This window comes from Lepisma saccharinum, chromosome 19 (genome assembly GCF_977018435.1).
Source record: "Lepisma saccharinum chromosome 19, izLepSacc3.1, whole genome shotgun sequence".
In the NCBI taxonomy this organism is placed as follows: domain Eukaryota; kingdom Metazoa; phylum Arthropoda; class Insecta; order Zygentoma; family Lepismatidae; genus Lepisma; species Lepisma saccharinum.
In genome coordinates, this window is record NC_139247.1 from 71,883,277 (window position 1) to 71,904,679 (window position 21,403).

The 21,403-nt window shown below is 38.3% G+C and overlaps 1 protein-coding gene across 1 annotated transcript in view; it reads right to left on the bottom strand.

Annotated features, from left to right (window-relative positions):
- Positions 1-696: 696 nt before the first annotated feature.
- The window catches only part of LOC146003057 (transient receptor potential cation channel subfamily A member 1-like), a gene marked incomplete at its 5' end in the record, with an annotated part of 28,733 nt that continues 8,026 nt past the window's right edge, over positions 697-21,403 (bottom strand). The window contains one exon of the mRNA XM_083141223.1: positions 697-2,730. Coding sequence (XP_082997349.1) covers positions 851-2,730 — 1,880 coding nt within the window. The remainder of the gene's footprint in view (positions 2,731-21,403) is intronic.

Sequence of the window (21,403 nt, forward strand, 5' to 3'; positions counted from 1 at the left end):
TGCTTGCATTGTAGAATTATTTTCTTGTAGTTTAACTGTTTTCTTATGCTTGTAATAACCGTAAACTACAAGAAAATAATGGATATATTGTTTTGTAATTCAAGTGTGTCATACTAATGAATAAAAAATATCATGTGTAGTTTTCAAGAAAGGTCGTGTTAATTGCTGCCATGTGGCTGCATGCATCCTCAATGGGTATTCCTGCAGCTGGATGTAAACATCCCACCCATGTTCTAAAGATCTAACAATATTATCTCCAGTAACAACAGCTGTGATGTGTATATGCTGCAAATATGAATTGCAAATAGCTGTTACTCATAGGGTAAGGTTATGATATTTTAAAATGTCCTGATATTCAGTGGTGTGAACAAATCATTTCACCTCCCCCTCCCCCAATAGGCCATGTTTTGAACATAAAAATGAAACTATTCACGAGCAGGTTACAACTGAAGATTGAGTAGCATTATAAACATTATAGACAAACTCACCGAAACATTTAGTGAAAATTGTGCCCGACCAGAGATGGCACTGTCAAGTAAAGTCTCTTGTGAAGCCATCATTTGAATTTAACTTTTTAGAAAGTTTTATTTATAGAAGTTGTTAATACATATAATTATAACTCAAATACTATCGATTAAAAATATTCAGAAGTAATGAAATCCAAATAGCATATGATTTTAATATATCACATTTAATTATATAAATATCAGTGCTCCATCCTTACATACAAAAGTTTTTTTATCTGTACATTAAAGTTATTCTAAAAATCTTGAAATCCAGCAGCAACATTCCATACTGACATTTCTCTTTTTTACAAAAAAACAAAAGAAAAAAACCTAGTAATTTAATATTATTGAGGTGGTTGATTTGCTGATCCTACTGAATCACGTTTCGAAGTTGTTGTTGTGAGATCAAGCAGCAAATGAGCAAGATCATGCGGAAAACTTTTTTCGACCAAAGTTACGTTGAGTAGCACAATCCCCTTCACCTGCAGCTTTTCATTCAATTTTGCCATCTGTCTGGTCTTTATTAGATTTACTATTGTATGGATGTTCCATAAAAACAATATGTATTCCCTAATTTGCCAATAATCTCCATCAGCTTCAAGCTCGTCTATCCTGGTCACATTCTCCCCAACAATGAAGTTCATGAGGCCAATAATTCCCACTATTATAAACAGTATTAACAGAATCTCGCTCATTCCGGCTACTCGTGATAGGCTCGGTTCCACATAGCCTTGGCATCCCTTTGTCTCGACACTGTAATCTGGAGTTTCGATGCTTCTGTCAAAATCTATAACGCACGCCCACAGAGCTAAGTATTTCACAAATACTATACTGTAATCATCATATTGTGGGTCGTCTATCATGATAATGTAAAAAGCTAAGGAGAAGCCTACATTGACACATAAGTATAGAAGAAAAACTTTCAACAATCTTTCCATAACAATCAAGTAGACAAATGCATATCTGCCGTAGCCAGAAAATCTAGTTGTTTGCTCAAGTATTGAAATCCAGGCAAAAAGAATTGCAAATGCGCTGATGGATCGTATTACCATACTGCTCCTAGTGTCCCCAAGTGCAGTTATGAATCCCATTATGGGGGGTGATATCACAAGAAATGGCTTTATTTGCCAGATGAATTCAATATAATGCAGAACCACGCCAGGAAGTTGAACTGCAAGTACAAAAATGCAAGACATTGTCAAAACTGTCTTACATGTCTGCAACATCTCTTCTTGGCCCGAAGTGTCAACAAAAATAACCGTTGTTATAGTTAAGACATATAAACAATATACAATAAAATAGATCCAAAAGAATAGTTTAATTTTTTGCCACTTTAAGTAAACGAAACTTTGAACTAAAGGATGGCAAAATAATCTACGTTCTCGTTCATGCTGAATACCCTTCATTAAAGTCTCCAAAATAGACATCTGGTTTTTATCTTCTTCCAGACACAACAACCCAAAGTTAAGGACGACCCAGTGCTGGCTCTCCAGGTCACTCGCTTCTTTCTCGTTCTCTTCCAAGAAATGAAGGCTGACAAGGTCTTCATAGTCCATGACTGCCATGCAACTAGTTGTGAATATTTCTTCCACAAATGCCAATCCGTTGGCAACGTTCTTCAGGATCATTTGCATAGCAGAACGATTCCATCTGCTTTTTGCAGCTATGCTGCATCTTTTCTCGAGAAGAAACTGAATACATTCCTTGGAGCGTGAGTTTGCTGCACAGTGTAGTGGCGTCTGTCCTATATCGTCCCTTTCCTCCAATACCGGAAGGTGCTTTTGCAACAATGTACAAGCCACGTGCTCGTCGCTTGTTTCTTCAGTATCTGGGTAACATTTGTACAAATATTTAAGGCAGTTGCTACTTTCGTGACCAGCTGCAAGGTGAAAGCAGTTCATTCCTCCGTACTCGGGAGACTTAATAATGGACTGCTCGTGACACCAGTTCTTATCCATTGTGATCAGTGATTGCAAAATAGCTGACATACCTCTCGACACAACTTTATGAAGCAGATATGGTGATTTGTAGTCTGCGCCTTTGTCCAGTAGAATTTGGGCACCATCGGTAAATTCTCCGTCAATTGCTTGCCACAGAGGAGTTTCCATGGAATTGCCTCTGGCATCATTTATGATTTCACGACATGCTTTCTTCAAAAGGATTGTTAAAATATCAGCTCTTTTCTTTCCTGCAGCTACATGCAAAATTGTTTCTTCTCGTGGGCCTACAACGGAAAAGAACTTGTAAGATTCATGAGGAATGAATGTAGGAGCCAAAATTCATTCCAAATGTTCCTCATTGCTAACTATTATGTACGCGGTAGTTTGGGAATCAGAAGTGTTTGTGTAGCAACAGTTGAAGTATTTTATTCATTCATCCTTTCTTTACTGCAGTTTTCCCACTTAACAATGCCGTGTGTTTTAAAGACTTCTGCCTCCAGCAGAGGTTTGTCATGTTTTACATTTGTCTGAAAAATGGAGAGGATCAGGCGACAGATCCGGAAAACAGAGTGGGGGTTTGGAGTCTGGGAATTTGAGGGCCAGTAAAAACTCATGCAGTTTTGTTTTAATTGTTTTCAGGGTCAAGGTGAAAACAAATACATGGTACATAAAATTTTGTTTCACAATACAATATTTTACGTATAGTTTGTGCAGGTCAGCATTTTAAAAAATCGTAAACAGTAAAAATTGGGGATGCATCAGGATTGCAGGAAGATTGTCTGGAAAACCAGGAAAACAAGGAATTTGGCTTGTCAGGGAAAAATCAGGGAATTTTGCAGATCGTCTGGAATATAGGTGCATTTTGGAGTCTGCAAGAGAAAAAGTTACAAAATGGATTCGGTTCTTGGTGGTTCCACTCCCAAAAAAGATTCAGTTTAGAAATTTGTTTCTTTCGTTCTTATGATTCCCAATCTTGTGCAAAATTATTGTTCCTTTCACTTTTATAATACTAGATATTAGATAGAATATCAAAGTAAAAACTTCTAGTCCAGATATCTGATTGATAACTAAAGTACGTTGACAATATGATCATAATTATCGGAAAGGTTATTTTATAGATCTTAGTCTATAAATTTCTATATGCAACAAAAATTTCTCCAGATGCTGTGTACTTATATATGTAAGCAAAAAAGCAGCATTTTCTACGACACAATAAATCTGCCAGAAAATAAAACATGAACTTTTTCTGTTGTTTTTATATTTTGGAGATCTGTTTTAATGAAATAATGTACCTCTGTTACCTTAGCCTGAAGGCTAGGTGCACGTGATTGTAGCACCTAATACATTTGATGCTGATTGCAATTTTAGATTTTGCTCTTAGAATTCTCACGTGTTCTTGTGTGTGTAAAATGAAATTTGCTAAAAGAAAAAAAGTTGTGAAAGTGAATATTCATAATAATTAACGGATTATATATTTAATTGAAAAACACAAAGTTCAAAAGCAAAAATCATGATGATAAACATGTGTGGAAAAATTTCATTTTGGACTGAAAAACCACGAAATGTCATGGAATTTCATAATCAAAAAATCATAGCAACCCTGTGCATGTTGAGCTTTTTTTGTGAAGTTATTATGCAGGGTGGCTACTCACCAGGAATTCTGCTTGAATTTTTGTCCGTAGACGTGAAAAATTGCAACTTTTATTAATCCAGATCCCATTGAATTCATACATATATGAGGCAAGTTTTTGACAGTTTAGCTTTCATTTTTGTCTAGGAAGGGGAAGAAAGCTGTGTGGAAAATTAAAGAGAGTTCTCTAAATCCATTTACATTTACTTTGTTAGTGTCCTTTGCAGAACAATCTATCTGGCAGACGAAAGATTATTGCAAGATAGGATATATTGAAGTTGATTACTTATATTTGAGTCTGAAATTCTCCTACAATGAACAATTTTTCGTAGATTAGAATATAAACCGTACATTTGTGACTTGTGTTTAAAGATGTATTTTGAGTCTGAATACATGAAATGGCAAATGTAAACTCCACATCTCAAATTAAATGTTTTAAATATACTGTTTAATTAAATTGAATTAGAATTTTTGGATACATAGGAATCACACAGACCCTTTAAATTGTTAATAAGAGGGGGCATCAAAATGTTTTGCCTGTTGAGGTATAATTTGTTTAATAATGGATAGATTGAAACAATGAACATACATATAGTTTGCCTGTAGTGTTCTCTACTCAGAGTTACCCTTCCACACAGTTGCCATCATGTTTGATGCATTTGTGCCAGCGTTTTATCCAGCCGTCAATACCAGTTTGGAGAAATTCCATGGAACACTCCCTGCCCACTGTTCAGAGCTGGTTTAACCTCCTGTAGGTCATCAAATCTCATGCCACGAAGCACAGAATTAGCTCAGACTTAAGTAGTTAAGTTCAAAGTGGGAGAAACCGAAAGTGTGGACATGACAAGGAGTGGCAGGCCATCAACGTCATTGACCAATAACAACCGTCACAGGGATGATGAGCGTCAATACCAAACTGGTATTGACGGCTGGATAAAACGTTGGCCGCGGTGGCTCAGTCGGTAACGCGTCTGACTACCAAGCTAAAGGTTCCGGGTTCGATCCCCGGCCGGTTCAAATCCGGGAACTTTTCTAACGATGGAAGCGGCCCCGGCACCCACCCAGCATCGAATAACATGGGTACCTGGGGGAAACCCTGGGGGGTAAAGGCAGTCAGGGGCGTGATGCTGATCACATCACCCCCACTCACGACCGGATCAAGAAAGTGTGGGGCGTTACCCCCACACCCCCTATACGCCTTCATGGCGTGGTGCTATGCACAGGGGAGCACTTTACCTTTACCTAGGGATGAGCTCATTTGAGAGGATAGATGCATCACCATCCAGGAAATTTCTGATGCAGTGCACATGTCCTATGGGTCAGCACATGCAATGATTGAGAGTTTGGGATACCATAAAGTCTGAGCTAAGTGTGCTTCGTGGCATGAGATTTGATGACCTACAGGAGGTTAAAACAGCTCTGAACAGTGGAGCAGGGAGTGTTCTGTGGAATTTTTCCAAACTAGTTTTGAGGGCTGGATAAAATGCTGGCACAAATGCATCAAACGTGATGGCAACTGTGTGGAAGGGTAACTCTGAGTAGAAGGCACTACAGGCAAACTATTATTAAACAAATTATACCTCAACAGGCAAAACTTTTTGGTACCTCCTCGTATATTTGCATGTGTATGTATGTGTGTGGGTGGTGAAAGGAGCTAATACATAAGGTAGAAATTTAGAAAACATCTGCTTCTACCCTTGAATTTTGGGGAAGTTCACCTTGAAAACCGGGAATTATACTTGAATTTTATCGTGGTCCTAGAGTGGCCACCCTGTTATGTAGGCATGTCTATGATTAGTTTACTAAATTCATTGGTTAGAAGGTTGTTCGTGAGCTATGGTAACAAATTCAAACATCTGTAACTGAAAAAAAAATGACGCCTACACCAACGGTGATGTTTGATGTGGTAGCCACAAGCGTGAGTATCGCTCTGCATTGCAGTTTCCACTGCAGCAAGCTGGTGCGAAGTACAGTGATGTCCAGTTTATACCACTCCTCCAGAAACCTTCCACGGGTCGCTGGCGTTTGCATCCAAGGGCCTTTTTCAATAACCAAAATGCACAGAAATCGATCAGGTGATTTAACAAGGCTGTCGCTGTAAGGGATAGAATGTATTCCCTTTTCTTTCTCAATATCCTCCAAGAATTGGAGGGTTGAAGCACACATGTAGCTTGAAGCCTTATCCTGATGCAGCCAGACTAGAGTGGAATCTGTACCATAGAAAACTGGGATTTCTGAGAGAAAGTTTCGGGTCAGGATGTGAGTCTGATAATAAGCAGAGTTGATTTTCACATTTGTAGCTACCAGGTGAATGGTTAACGTGCCACTGTAGCTGTATCCTACGATGACCATGAAACCCTTTTCCACCCCATGCCTGGGCTTTGCTGCAGTCACTTAGTAGATGCACATATTCGTCATCTAATGTGACGAGACACATCAACGTTTCACTGGCCAGGTGGCCGTTCATGCAGCGTTTGGCTGTTCTTGGCAGGGTTGGCTTGGGTGGGCCAAGCCCAGTTTTCCCCACTTTTTTTTTTTATAGAGAAAACCCACCTTGAAAAACCCACCAAAAAACCCAGTCAAGAAGTGTTTTTTTTTTTTCAGAAAATGTTGTAAATTATTACTTTAAATACTTGTGAGATTCTATGATTGTCAAAATTTTTTGAAAAACTTGCAAAGAAAAGGCTTAGCAGAGCTTATAATACTAAAAATAATGAATGTAGTACAAGTCATAGTGAGTTTTTCAGGCTATTTTCCTCAAATCATGCTAAAAATGGACTTTTAACAGAAATAAAAAGAATATATATCCAAGAAACAAAAAGGAAAAAGTATCAGACATTTTTAGATAAAACGTTTGCATTGATTGATACAGCATAGCTGAACAAAGCTTATAATTTTGAAATGTGGTACCACTTTGGTTATCAGTCACTTTCAATTCAATTCAATTCAATGGTCTTTATTCTTGGGTGAGGTTCAGCAAATGCTGATCTACCACCTAACCCGACAAAGAATGATGTAGCAGAGTACCTAGGTACATTATTGTACATGAAGATTATAAGATACTACAGAAAGAAAAGAAACTATATATATAAAAAAAAAACTACTTCTACACAAAGAAAATCAAATAAATGAAAGAAATAATAATGTACATGTATAATTACTTAGTTTCGGTCCAGTTTTTTTTTTCAATAATTCACAGGAAACAGTTTTTAATCATATGTGGTCTTACTTTGCTTCTGATCATCAATCAGTGAATCATATACTGCCCTATGAAAGTGTTTGTAGTTCAGTGTTTCTATTTCGTTCGGGAGTGCATTCCAGATTTTAGGTACCATGTAACTAAACGAAGATTGCGAAACAGAGGTTCTGCAACGAGGTATATGGAGATTAGCGGCGTTTCTTGTGGAGTATGAGTGCGTTCCACTCCTGGCTTTAAGCTTTACACTCAGATAGTCCGGGATGTTTTTATTTATAACATTGTAGTAATGCAGGTCATGTGCAGTTCCCTCCGTCTTGCCATGTTGAGAATTTTGTGCTGATTAAGCACAGGGTGTGTTCGTGATTTTTAAATCTGTAGACATACCTCATGCATGCATTTTGGACTTTCTGAATTTTGCCTGAGAGCCTTTTTGTGATTCTTGGCCCGTAAACAACATCGCAATAGTCGAAAAAAGGATATATTAAAGATTGGACCAAATTTAATTTAATTTTGGGTGAAATAAAGTCAACAAGCATGTAAAGGCACTTTAGTACTGAATATCCTTTACCACACTGTTTCAGTACATGTTCAGACCAGTCTAATTTTCAATCCATGGTCAAACCCAAATTTCGTATTGTCTTGTATTCTGCGTTTCAATTAATATTTTGCATTCGCTAAGATTAATTTTTTTAGGAGATTATTGTTTCCGATAATAGTAAATGTAGATTTATTTGAATTTAGAACTAAGCCATTTGACTCACACCAGTTGCTTCTATTTTTCAAGTCCTGATTTAATAGTGTAATTGCATTTTGTAAATTAAATATATCTGTCAATATATACAATTGCGTGTCATCGGCATAACAGTGCACATTACAATATTTCACTGATGTAATCAAATCAGCAGCTGCAAACGTGAATAATAAAGGACCCAGGATTGAACCCTGAGGGATGCCAGCATTCACTAGCAGAGGTGATGACAGTTATCTGTTAATACATGCTGTTGCCTTCCACGGAGATACGTCTCGAACCATTTGAGTGCTATTGGGGAACATTTGTAATACTGTAGCTTTGCAAGAAGTAGTTTATGTGGTAGCGTGTCAAAAGCTTTGCTGGCGTCAAGTAAAACTAACATTGTTACATGGGATTTGTCCATTGCATAGAAAATATCGTCTGTCACTTTTAGGATAGCGGTTAGCATGCTACAGTGGGGACGAAAACTAGATTGTTGCGGGATAAGAATGTTATAGTCGCCAATGTACTTACAAACTTGATCGTTTACTATTTTTTTCAATGATTTTTGAGAGAACCGGCAAAATACTAATGGGGCGAATGTCATTTACAGAGCTCGGGTTCTGTTTCTTAGGTATGGGAATGACCTTTACCTCCTTCCAAGAATGTAGGAAACAGCCTGTGATGAGGGAATAATTAATGATATGCGTTAATGGTGGTAGGATTTGGGGAAGTGAGAGTTTTATCAGATTTGGGGAGGTGAGAGTATTATCATTTTTACAGATATGCCGTCAACTCTGGCTGCGTCTGATCGGATTTCGTACATGGATTTTCTGACAACGGATTCATCCACTTCATGAAAACTAAAATCAGCCGCACTCTCACTAAAACAGTCAGCGTAATAAAGCTCACACTGCTGAGAAACTTTCTCGTGGTTTATTGTCAAGTCGCGGCATACGTTCACAAAGTGATTATTTAGCACATTAGCATAATTTAATGTGGGAGGAAGTTTTCAGATTTTGTTTTTACCACTATAACCCCAATTCCGCATAAAAAGTGTTCCCCTGTGCTTAGCACCACACCATGAAGGCGTATAGGGGGTGTGGGGGTAACGCCCCACACTTTCTTGATCTGGTCATGAGTGAGGGTGATGTGATCAGCATCACGCCCCTGACCGCCTTTACCCCCCAGGGTTTTCCCCAGGTACCCATGTTATTCGACACTGGGTGGGCGCCGGGGCCGCTTCCATCGTTAGAAAAGTTCCCGGACTTGAACCGGCCGGGGATCGAACCCGGGACCTTTAGCATGGTAGTCAGACGTGTTACCGACTGAGCCACCGCGGCCACAATTCCGCATATGTTGCCATATGTGCTTCGAATCATTTGACGAATTTATGATATGTTCAAAATATGCTTTTTCCTCTTGCCTTACGACCGATGTTGCAAAGTTACGTAATCTCTTGTATTTGGTCCCATGTTGAGAATTATTTGTCCACTTAAATTTCAGTAGCTCGTTATCTATTAATTTCATGATTAACTTAACATTTTCTGTTATCCAGGGTGCTTTTCTCTTAGTTGCGCGTACGGTTTTCAATGAAGCATGTTTATCAAACACCACATTCAATTTTTCGGTGAAGAAACTCACTTTATCTTCAATGTTTGCAAATTCCATTAATGTATTCCAATTTATTTTGCTTCGGTCGTTTTTGAGGCTGTCTTTCAGTATCGCATGATACAGAGCATTCCCTGACATTTGCTACGAGACTCGGCGGCAAGCAGCCCGGCCCGGCACTTGTCTTTCCCAGTGAACGGGTCCGTGACAGTCGCACGCTACAGTCTGTTTTTTTTCGCTCTCCCTGCCTTTGCTCTCTCTCCCTTTCTGTTGACGTTGCAGGCTGATGCCAGTATAATCCTCCCTCGGAAGTTGTATTGTGTCGTGTCCGTGTGTTGAAGATTGTGGCTTAATATGGCACCACAAAAGTTTACATTACATCAAAGGATTTATCTTGTCGAGTGTTACTTCGGAAAGAGGATTTGTGGAGAAGTGCGACGATGTTTTGCAACGAAATTTCCTGATGTTCCCGTTCCATATAGGACCACTATATTAAACCTCGTAAAAAAGTTTGGAGTAACAGGGTCAGTTCTGAATAAAACTGGAAAGAAAAACCCACGTGTACTTACTGAGGAAAAACTCGATGAGATAGGACAAAGGTTAGAACATTCTCCTCGGAAATCTATCCGCTGCCTCTCACAAGAAATGGGTGTTTCGGGTGTATTTAGAGCCGCTGAAATTCTTAAATCTAAAAATGAAAAATAAAAAAATAAATCTAAAAAATAAAGTATACAAAGACAATCCGCACACCATTCGTGAGTTAAAAGAGAGTATTGTACGAAAAATCGGGAGAATTACAGTAGACGAATTTGCACGTGTAAATGCCAATTTCCTTCGGAGATGCCAGGAATGTGTTGCAGCAGAGGGACATCATTTTCAACACCTTCTGTAGTCAAGGTTAGTACACAATATGAAAACTGTAATTTAAATAGCCGACTCTAGCGACTGTCGTGGACCCCGTTCACCAGGAAATATAAGCGCTGACGCCGGGCCGCTTGTCGCTGAGTCTCGTAGCGAATGTCAGGGAATGCTCTGTGGTTCTTGTAAGTAATTGTCGTGGCCTTGGGCTTTGTTTTGTTGAAATGCCGAGAGACATATGCCAAACAATGACCGGAGTTGCTGACTGGAACAGAGACACCAGAATTTACATCATCAGATAAGTAAGTTACGAAGATCGCATCAATTAAGGTTTGAGTGTTATGCGTTATACGAGTGGGCTCTGTTAAGATTTGGGAGAGCAAATGACCAGACGTAACGTGTGTCGGGCTCATTTGGCTTTAAAAAATCTACGTTTATGTCACCTAAGATCACTAAATAATGGACTTTGTGATATATATTCGATACAATATCTTCGATGATTGATAATTTGGAGTACGGAATATCACAGGAATATCCTTATGTGGGGGAAACCATAGTGGCACATAATAGTTTCAAGTGTGGTGATCAATTGATACAATAAATTTTTTGCATGTTTAAGCATTGCATGGGAGAATTGAGTACACTTTATTAAAATGTTGTTAATTATGGTATAATTAATTAAATTGGAACACACTTCAAATTATTTTCTCATTTCTCATCATAATGGGTTGCTTGCCTATTCGATATAAATCTATTTATGTCTGGTTAGGAGTTCTATATCCATGTAAGTCGTGCACCTTCATGATCTTCCAAAATTTCAGTTCTTTTTTTTAAGGTTGTAGGTTACTCAAGTAAATTCAGTGTAGATGTATACTTTCATATGCATGTTTCATACACTTTGTTCATTTTTGACACTTTCAAACCTTTGAATAGTCTATTGTTTTGAGCTTTGTGTATGAAACTTACAAGAGCATTATGTACTTGCACTATAATTTGACAATAGAATTATCAAAATATGATGTATGAGTTAGGGTGGATGGGCAGAGAGGGATAAATCATCTATTTAGTGGCCATGATAACATCTGCAAATTTAGAATCATTTAGGTAAAATTACAAGGTGTACAACTTTGCTTCCGCCGTTTTTCCCCAAAAATATGACGCTGTAATGAAAAACATTGCTTACCCAGGCATTATTCAAAGTATTGTCCATCGCTGGCCACTACTTCCTCCCATCTTTCGGGCAGCGTACGAATGCCGCGTCTAAAAAATTGTTCATCTTTGGAGGCGATCCACAAATCGATCCACTTTTTGACTTCTTCATAAGATCGGAAGTGTTGGTCAGCCAGTTCATGAGCCATTGATCTAAACAGGTGATAATCAGAGGGAGCGATGTCTGGAGAATAAGGCGGGTGGGGTAGGACGTCCCATCTTAATGTTTCCAAGTACGTTTTCACCACTTTGGCAACGTGGGGTCGTGCGTTGTCATGCTGCAAAATCACTTTCAGACGTTTTGAAATGGCTTGCTGTGTCACTCCCAATGATCGTGCCAATTCTTCTTGAGTTTGACGCGAGTCTTCACTCAGCAATGTCTCCAATTCTGCATCTTCGAAAACTTTCTGTCTTCCACCACTATGCTGGTCTTCGTCGTTAAAGTCACCGTTCTTGCAGCATTGAAACCACTCACGACAGGTTCTCTCACTTATAGCGTCCTCACCATACGTAGTGGAGAGCATTCGATGAGCCTCAGCTGCAGTTTTCTTCATATTGAAACAAAAAAGTAGAACCTCCCGCAAATGGCGAGAATTTGGCTCGTACACTGACATTTTCAATCGCGAACAACTTCACGATGCACACACCACTCGACTAATGTTTGAATGGGGTTATCTTGACAGAGGTCCAAGCTAACTGCGTGACGTCTGCGATCTGCTTCTTTCGACCGCTACTTCCTGTTGTTGCCACCTGTTGGAAAACGGCGGAAGCAAAGTCGTACACCTTGTATTTCTGCATCTAGAAAAAATGTGTTTCAAGATGGTGGATGAAAATCTGATTTTTCCAATGTTGCAGGCTCTATAATATGCTCTACATTGTTTTTTTCTTCCTTTAAAAACTGTCTCGAATACAATATTTCATTGGTCCGTAATTTTGCAGTAAAACTTTTAAAATAATATTTCATGGATTAGGAGAGAGGTGAGTGGTGGTAAAATCACAAACATTGTATTTATGATAACCACCATAAATGCAAAGCTTTTAAGTTGCAAATTATATAATTGGTCACTATGTTTAAAGGTAGTAGATGACAGACCTGTTTAACACGTCTTGGGAGAGTTTTAAATTATGCTCATATTTGACTAGGTTACATTTTTGTAGATTAAGAAACACAGGTCTCAGCAATGTTATGGCATCACTTGAGTTTTTAGTTTTTAGAAAGGGTGGGAGTAAGTTACTAATTTTGAGACCAGGATAACTGCAGCAAATTTAGTGGGTTTTAGCTGAAATTAACCGCAACTAATTACACCTTAGGAGTGATTTTGTTTTGCATTTACATTTGTTCAAAGTATTTCAAGATTGTAGATGAAAACTGGATTTTTCATATGCTGAAGTAGATTCCAAATTCTGAAGACACTTTCAAACACCTAAACTACATTTTTGGAGATTAACGAAAGAAACTCTTATAAGAATTTTAGGGCGTCACTTAAGCTATAGTTTGACAATAAATGTTTTGACCATAGGAATTGCGATTTTCTTATCAGCCAGATATATTGAAGGATATATAAAGATGAAATCAGCCAGACAATTAAATCTGGCAAACTTGTAATTTGGCATGGTTAATGCACGGACGAGATATTTATGCTTGCTTGAAACATCCAGAAAAAAATATGGGAGAACACATCTGTGATGAACTGTGAACAAACTGTATTGAAGCAGATTTAAAACATTGTGTTGCATAGTATTTTTGGATTATTTAATGGTCTATGGAAGCTTGTAAGGAAATGAAATAAATGAGGCAACAAATGTGTTTATAGCTGTAGCATAATTCATTGCAACATTGGCACAACACTGCATTCACAAAATAATTTGTTTCATAAACTGAAGTTCAGAATGGAATATTCACAAATAGTATTTACTAAAAATGTGCTTCATCTTGAAAAACATATACTTTAACATGCTTAAATTTGAGTATCGTTGCAGAAGGAAGAAAGTAACAAACCTGATTGATTAAATTCAGTCTCACGGTAAATATGCTAGTTTTTTTTTTTTCTGGAAATAATTTTTCCAGCACTATCCAAGTTGATTTGTTATGTTACTATGTTGTTTGTTAATGTGTTCATCATAACAAAATTCAAAATTGTGTTATCTTCATAAACGATGATGCATCCAAGTACACACACACACACAAACATGCATTTATCTTGTTTGATTGATTTGGTTTATTTTAATACTCTTTTTTGCCAAATTTGGCTAATCGCAAATATGAGAATGAGTGATGATATGATGAAATTCATGAAGGGACATACAAAGAATACTCATGCCCAGTCTGTGACTCGAACCCAGAACCTCTGGCATTGTAGGCATTTATCGTGTTAAAAATAAAATGTTATTAGTGTTCACCTACAATAAGGTGCCAAATGGGGCCTCCCCGATTTTGCAGTGGTAGCATCGTTGCCTTCTAATCAAGGGGTCTCAGGTTTGATACCTGGTTGAGGCACATAGTGGTTCGGATCCTACCTTAAACTGTAGGTCCAATCCCGATTAGCCTTACTGTGCATAAAGTGGAGTTAGAACACCAAATCAACCTTCAAATCAATAAGGTGCCAGTGTGAAGTACCGTTGTTGACTGCCAGGGGAAAAAAGCACTGGTTATAACATATTTTTACCCCCCCCCCCACCATAGTCTCTCATCAGGGAATGCAATCCTGAAAATTTATAACAAATCAACAGTATTAACTATTTCACCATCCAGGGTGAGTAGAATCAAAACTGTGGGACAAAATATTTTAGAACGGAATATGTTACCAGAAATGTTAAATAGTTTTTGATTCAGTCAATTATACCCTGTCCCATCTATCTCTGGAGCAAGGCCGTGCATAGCATCAGAGAAGGGGAGGAAATTGAGTAGGTAGAGTGAAGTAGTACACGCTGATGTGAACGCTGGTAACTGCAGTCGCTTAACCCCTGCCACACAATCCAGTTCCCTCTTGCAACTTCATTGGAGGAGCCATCTCACATCACTACTTGCAGAGACTTGTTTTCGTTAGCCTGCTGCAGGGATAAGTGAGACAGGGTATACAGCAATACAAATTGAATGTTATGATTAGAGCCCGAAAGTTTGGCAAAGTGCCTCTTTTTATCTACTGCATATATCGATAAAATTTTTCCGGATATACATTTTTTTATGTTGTTTCGAATGTTTTAGAAGCCTTTTCATTTTGCCTATTTTGCCTATTTGGGACCCCACTGCCTATTTTTAATTATAATGCCTTTTTTTTTTTTTTTTTGCCTTTTTCAATGAAATTTGACCATTTTTTAAAAGAAATATTTATATAAATTATTTTTCTCCCAAAAAAAGTTTTTGGCATTTATTTTTCTTCCGTTTATTATGTGAATAATTTTCACCTTATTTAAGTAACTCACGCATGTTTCAACATTGCTGAAGGAGAAATGTGTGAGGAAAAAGTATATCATGCTGAGTTAGGATATTGCCTTTCGGTTAACATTTCCTTGTGCATGATTGACTGCTGAAAAGCTGTTGCAGAACACCTGCACAATTACGTCATCACATCCAGCATCCGTGTCAGGAGGTTATTGATAAGAAACAGCACTAATGCCCAAGGGCCTTTGCATGGATTCCAAAATCAAGTTCTCTATCTTTAGTTTAGTTCTGCACTTTGGAGGGAAAGGATTGTGTAGTTGTCATCATGCCAAAATTTAGTGTGGCATTAAGTGGTAAGTTACATGGTTACGTGCGGGAATTTGGTGAAAGCACATTTTCGACAGACGGTACTATTCTCCTCTGCAAGATATGTGAAAACACAATCAACCATGAGAAAAAATACTTTATATCTCAGCATGTGTCAACAGCAAAACATAAATCTGCAGCTGCTAAAATGATCGGACAGAAGAAGATATCCATAATTTCAACAGTGGGCACTTCATCCAACAGGCAATCTCAGTTTTCTCTTGAACTGTGCAAAGCTTTCATGGAAGCAGGAATACCTTTGTGGAAAGTGGAAAACAAGTCACTGAGGAAATTCCTGGAGAAATACACTAAAGAAACTGTGCCGTCAAAATCGATGCTGCGGAAAACATATTTAAGCGTCTGCTACGAAGAAGCTCTGCAAAGAATTCGTGCTGAAGTTGATGGAAAGAAGATCTGAATTTCAATAGATGAAAGTACTGATGGTACTACTTAGCCAACATCATCATAGGAACTATGGAACCAACATGCGGAGAATCCTCGTCATTTCTTCTCACATCAGAACAAGTAGAGAAATGGTTCGTCAATAGTTCAGTTATTCTCAAATCCCCTACTTCTGCTCTGGCCAGATGGTGTACATCATGATGACGTGTTACTTTTAATCAGTGATGCAGCTCCGTATATGAAGAAGGTTGCCATAGCATTGAAAATTCTCTTCCTGAACATGCTTCATGTCACATGTGTAGCCCACACAGTGCACAGAATTGCCGAAGAAGTTAGGGTGTTGCACCCAGAAGTGGACAGGTCGATTTCGAACACAAATAAGATATTTCTCTCGAACCCGAAAATTTCAGGAAGTTGCGCCTGAGCTTAGTTTACCTCCGCAACCAGTCTTGACGAGATGGGGAACCTGGATATCAGCAGCTATATATTATGCTAACAACCTTGAAAAAATCAGTGAGGTGATTGATGCTTTTCCAGAAAATGAAGCGGCTTCAATTCGTGAAGTGAAAAAACTCCTGTGCTATTCAGAACTGAAGAATGAACTGTCGTTTATTTTTGCACATTATGGTGAATTTCCAGAGACAATTTCAAAGTTAGAGAAAAGAGGTGAGACTCTTATAGCATCCATGAAAATCTTTGAGGAATCTATGCAGCAGATGATGGAAGTGCCAGGAGAAAAGGAGTCAGCTGTGGCGGAAAAGTGCAAACAGGTAGTGAGTGCAAATGAGGACCTGAAACAATTGAAAACAATTTGTGATATTCTAAAAGGTGAAAATGCTGTTACCGAAATGAGTCCAGCTACATTAGCTTGTTTTATGTATGCTCCAATAACTTCTGTCGAAGTAGAAAGATCATTTTCTATTATGAAAAACCTTATCTCTGACAGACAACTATCGATGAATGTTGAGAACTTTAATAAACACCTTGTAGTTATGTGCAATCAAGACGGAGAAAATTGAAATGCTCTTCCCAATGGAGATTTTAATATTTTGCCAGAAATTATAGATAAAAGTAAGTGACTTCCAAATTTGCCTTTTTTCGGTTTATTTTGCCTTTTTTCGGTTTATTTTGTCTTTTTTTCATTTTAGTGCCTATTTTCCACATTATAAATGCCTTTTTGCCTGCCTATTTTAACAAAAATAAATGCCTGAACTTCCGGGCTCTAGTTATGATGCATTATTACTATGGGGAAAAATGTATTTAATTTTTAAAATATATATTTTTAAAATATATATTTTTAAACATAACCTGAAAAACCCAAGAAAACCCAGTTTTGCCTGGGTTTAATCGGGTTTTATGTGAAAAAAACCTGAAAAAACCCACCCAGGCAAAATGCCAACCCTGGTTCGTGGTGCACTCTGCAATGTATCTGAGCGGCAGCTCATGAACTCAGCATTTATGCCACTTTGCAGGTTCAAATCCCAGTTCATAATGGCGTTGACAGTTGTCACGGAGATCCCCAATTTTACGCTCTCTGCATTGCTGGATTTGGGCGGGAGACTAGGGCCTCCACCTAGCGAATGATCTCCGGGGTCCAGCTGCTGGCTGGTTGTGGGTGTGCATGTTTCTTTCCCTCTGGAATCAGTTCTCTCCTGGCCTTACTTTGTGTATGCAGCACAAATGAAATGCCCTTCTTGGATGTGGTGAAACCATGCCTCTTACATTGCTTGATAATCTCGCAATACCGAGTATTTTGCATCCCAGAATAGTTTGATTTTCGGTGCCATTCTACATGCACTGCACTTGAACACACTGTTGTACACTCTATACGTATAACTCATACTTTAGCATTTCGCGTCACTTCCGCATGTTTACATGTGGCTCTACTGTGACCTTCATAACTTGTTACCATAGATCGCAAACAAGCTTCTGTATAGGATAAAGACAAATAATACTTGTTGACAGCCATGTTATCATCCTTTCTCGATGAAGAGCAGAGTTAGGTTTGAAAATTTGGAGATATTCAAAATGCACGTATTTAGACCAATGGTTTATCCAAAAGTTTCCATCGGGTACAGGGTGTAAGGGTAAATTTGGTGTCAAAATGACAATAAATTGGGCCTTTGTGTTGAGGAAATTGAGGGTGATCTAAACAAAGGTGTCCTGGGTTCAATACCCATTGGATGCACATAGTGGTTCGGATCTCACTTTAAACTGTAGGTCCAGTCTCAGTTAGCTTTTCTATACAGAAGATGGACCTAAAAACAAAACTCAAATAAATAAACATTGATCTAAATAATAGTCCTTGTACATTTCAAGAATTTATATTAAAAATAAACAGTGAAATGATGATAACTGAAATTGATTTACCAGGGGTACTTTTAGGGGGATTTATGAAAGTTATTGTACAATACCCCCACTCTTCACCCAATGTTCAGTTTAGAAAAAGTTATTTGTAGAAGAAGGTGTCAAAATACATAATTGACTTAAAAGGAGAAGGCCAGGGTGAGAGCCAGAAAAATTAGAAAATGGAGAATTTGTTCTGTCATTTCTGTAGCCATCATGCAATGAGAACAGTTTGTGGCAAAAATACTCGTAGTGATCATCGCAAAGATATTCAAGAGTAGCAATATAAATGCTAATGGGGTGGAGGATAGTCATTTATCATGTTCTTAGCACATGTAAATATTAACATGCTAGAAGTAAATGGAAAGACAGAAGAAACGGAAAAGTTCTGGACCTCATCCTTAATGCCATTGAAACTATACAATAGTTTGAAAAGATCTTTAAGATACAGAAGAATTTGACTGTTCACATGTGTTAATACTTCTGTTATGTAATTTGAATCAAGCTCTGAAATCATGGATAATACTAGGTTATTCAAATATCACCGGGACTGATTTTTTTTTCAAACAACCTGCCATGCGCAGCAGTTGTCTCCTTGGAAGAAAGAGCCACAACCCCCACCCTCCCTGCTCAGTCATGTCTGAATGTGGCTAGAGTGATGAACGAACAGAAGGTGCCGCAGAGCGGGTAAAAACTCATTGTGATCAAGTTTCTCAGAGAAAACGTCCGTCCATCTGAAATTTTGCAGACTCAAACAACAATATGTGGAAGAGTGTCTCTCATGAACCCGTGTGTTTGAGTGGTGGAGAAGAGAGCACATGGAGAATGAACTGCATGATTGTCGGCTGCGAACCGACCAGTCTCCCAGACCCAAGAAAGCACCAAGGACCCATTCGGTATTCAACATTTTTTTGGGACTGGGAGGAGGTTATCCATGTATACTTTCTTACAGATGCAGAACAGTCACTGCAGCTTATTACTCAGAACTCCTGACAACATAAGTGAAGGGAAAGATCCGATCCAAGCGGAAGAGAGGTGGAAAGCGGGTAGCCTTCCTTCAAGACAATGCATGGCCTCATACAGCCAAAACAACTATGGCAACCCTTAACAAATTGAAATGGGACCTTCTGCCACACCCGCCATAGTGTCCCGATTTAGCCCCAAGTGATTTCTACCTGTTTGGAAACATGCGGTTTGCAGATAATGACGCCGTCATCGGCAGTGTTCGGGAGTGGATACAAAGCCAACCAAAAACTGAAAAGGGCATTAAGATGCTTCCAGAACGTTGTAAAAAATGTATGGACTCTGGAGGGGAGTACTTTGAAGGGTGACATGTACAAATAAGTATTTGACAATAAAGGATTTGGTAAAAAAAAATCAGTCCCGGTCATATTTGATTGACCTAGTATACTTACTTTAACATATTTATTTATTCCTATTTGTATTACTTTTGTTTTGTGGTAAAGTTTTAATTCATTGAATACAATGGGGAAGTGTAGCATTATGAACACTCTAACCAGGTAACTGATTCATTGTGTGCCTGGTGATCTTATACAGGTTACCTAATAAAAACACTTTTACACAATAATGTAAAAAATGCATACTTTAAAACAAAATACATATGAATGGCTTATTGCAGAAAGGGACCTGAGTCACTTCTGCACAATTCTGAGAAAAACAAGAAACATCGTATAATATTAATAGTGTAAGAAAGAAATGTGCCGTTGTTGGCTCAAATATTCAACATAATGAATAGTTAATTTTGCAACCCTCAATGCACCCCCCTGCAGTATGCTGCTAGACACAGTCGAGATGAAAAAATTAACTCCAATACCTCAAAAATGTGACTCAGGTCCCTTTCTGCAATAAGCCATTCATATGTACTCAAGGAAACAAAACAATATTTATTTTTCAAATTTGTTTTTCCTATTAAATGCACATATTTTGCAAATGATGTCCCCAGAAATATTTTATACTATTTTTATGCTTGTAATTAATAGGGGGATGAAAACTCTGGAGCTGTGTCTTAGAGAGGATGACAATGCAGAGTGGAAAAGCAGCATTTGATTTCATGTATTATGAACAGTAAATCTCATTTTGAATACATTCATATTGTACAGTATATAGAAATTGTCAATGATGAGAACACTACATTTTAAAGTAGCTTCGCTACAGCTACAACCTACTCTTCCAAAATGTAGCTTCGCTACAGCTACAGCTACTCCTGTTAGCTACTTTTGTGCTACTTCTGCATAAAAAAACAACCATGTCGATGCTCAAAAGAACTCCCTAGTATCATAGTTGTACTTAGTGGAAAGCAGATGGTTATTTATCATGATTCCGGTCATTCGATAATTTTGATAGCAGTGTTACTTCAGTTATTTATTTTTAATATAGCATTTGAGCATAACTTACCTATGTAAGCGGCATATCAACTCAAATTTGATATACGAGTATTGCAATTAGGGTGTTACCCAAATTAATGTTTACAGCCGTACACAAATATAATTTTGTAGGATTATTTATGTTTACATAACATATTTTTCTTTTTAATAGACTAACATTAAGTCAGTATTTTGAACAAAAAATGTATCTCACTGAATCTTTCAGGAATGATAATTGTCATGAACATGACGGAAAAGGTTGGCACTATTGATTTCTCATTGTAGTGGAAAATGGATCGCTTGTTTTTGCACTGCAAGTTGTTTTACACAGTAATTAATGACATTTTACCATCTCTTACATCATGGATATCCACAGGATATGTTCTGGAGCCGGTGCAAACAAGGCATTTTTTTCCCAGGGTGCCGCAAATGAGGCATGTTTCTCCCCAAAATAACGATGCAGCTCAAAAAATGTAGTTGTTAGTCGGAATATATTTATATTTGTCAGCTAGTTATCTGTATATAGAATTATTCAGATACTAAAGTAAAAAAAAAGTAAAGTGCTCCCCTGTGCATAGCACCATGCCATGAAGGCGTATAGGGGGTGTGGGGGTAACACCCCACACTTTCTTGATCCGGTCGTGGGGGTGATGTGATCAGCATCATGCCCCTGACCGCCTTTACCCCCCAGGTTTTCCCCCAGGTACCCATGTTATTCAACGCTGGGTGGGCACCGGGGCCGCTTCCATCGTTAGTAAAGTTCCCAGATTTGAACTGGCCGGGGGTCGAACCCGGGACCTTCAGCATGGTAGTCAGATGCGTTACCGACTGAGCCACCGC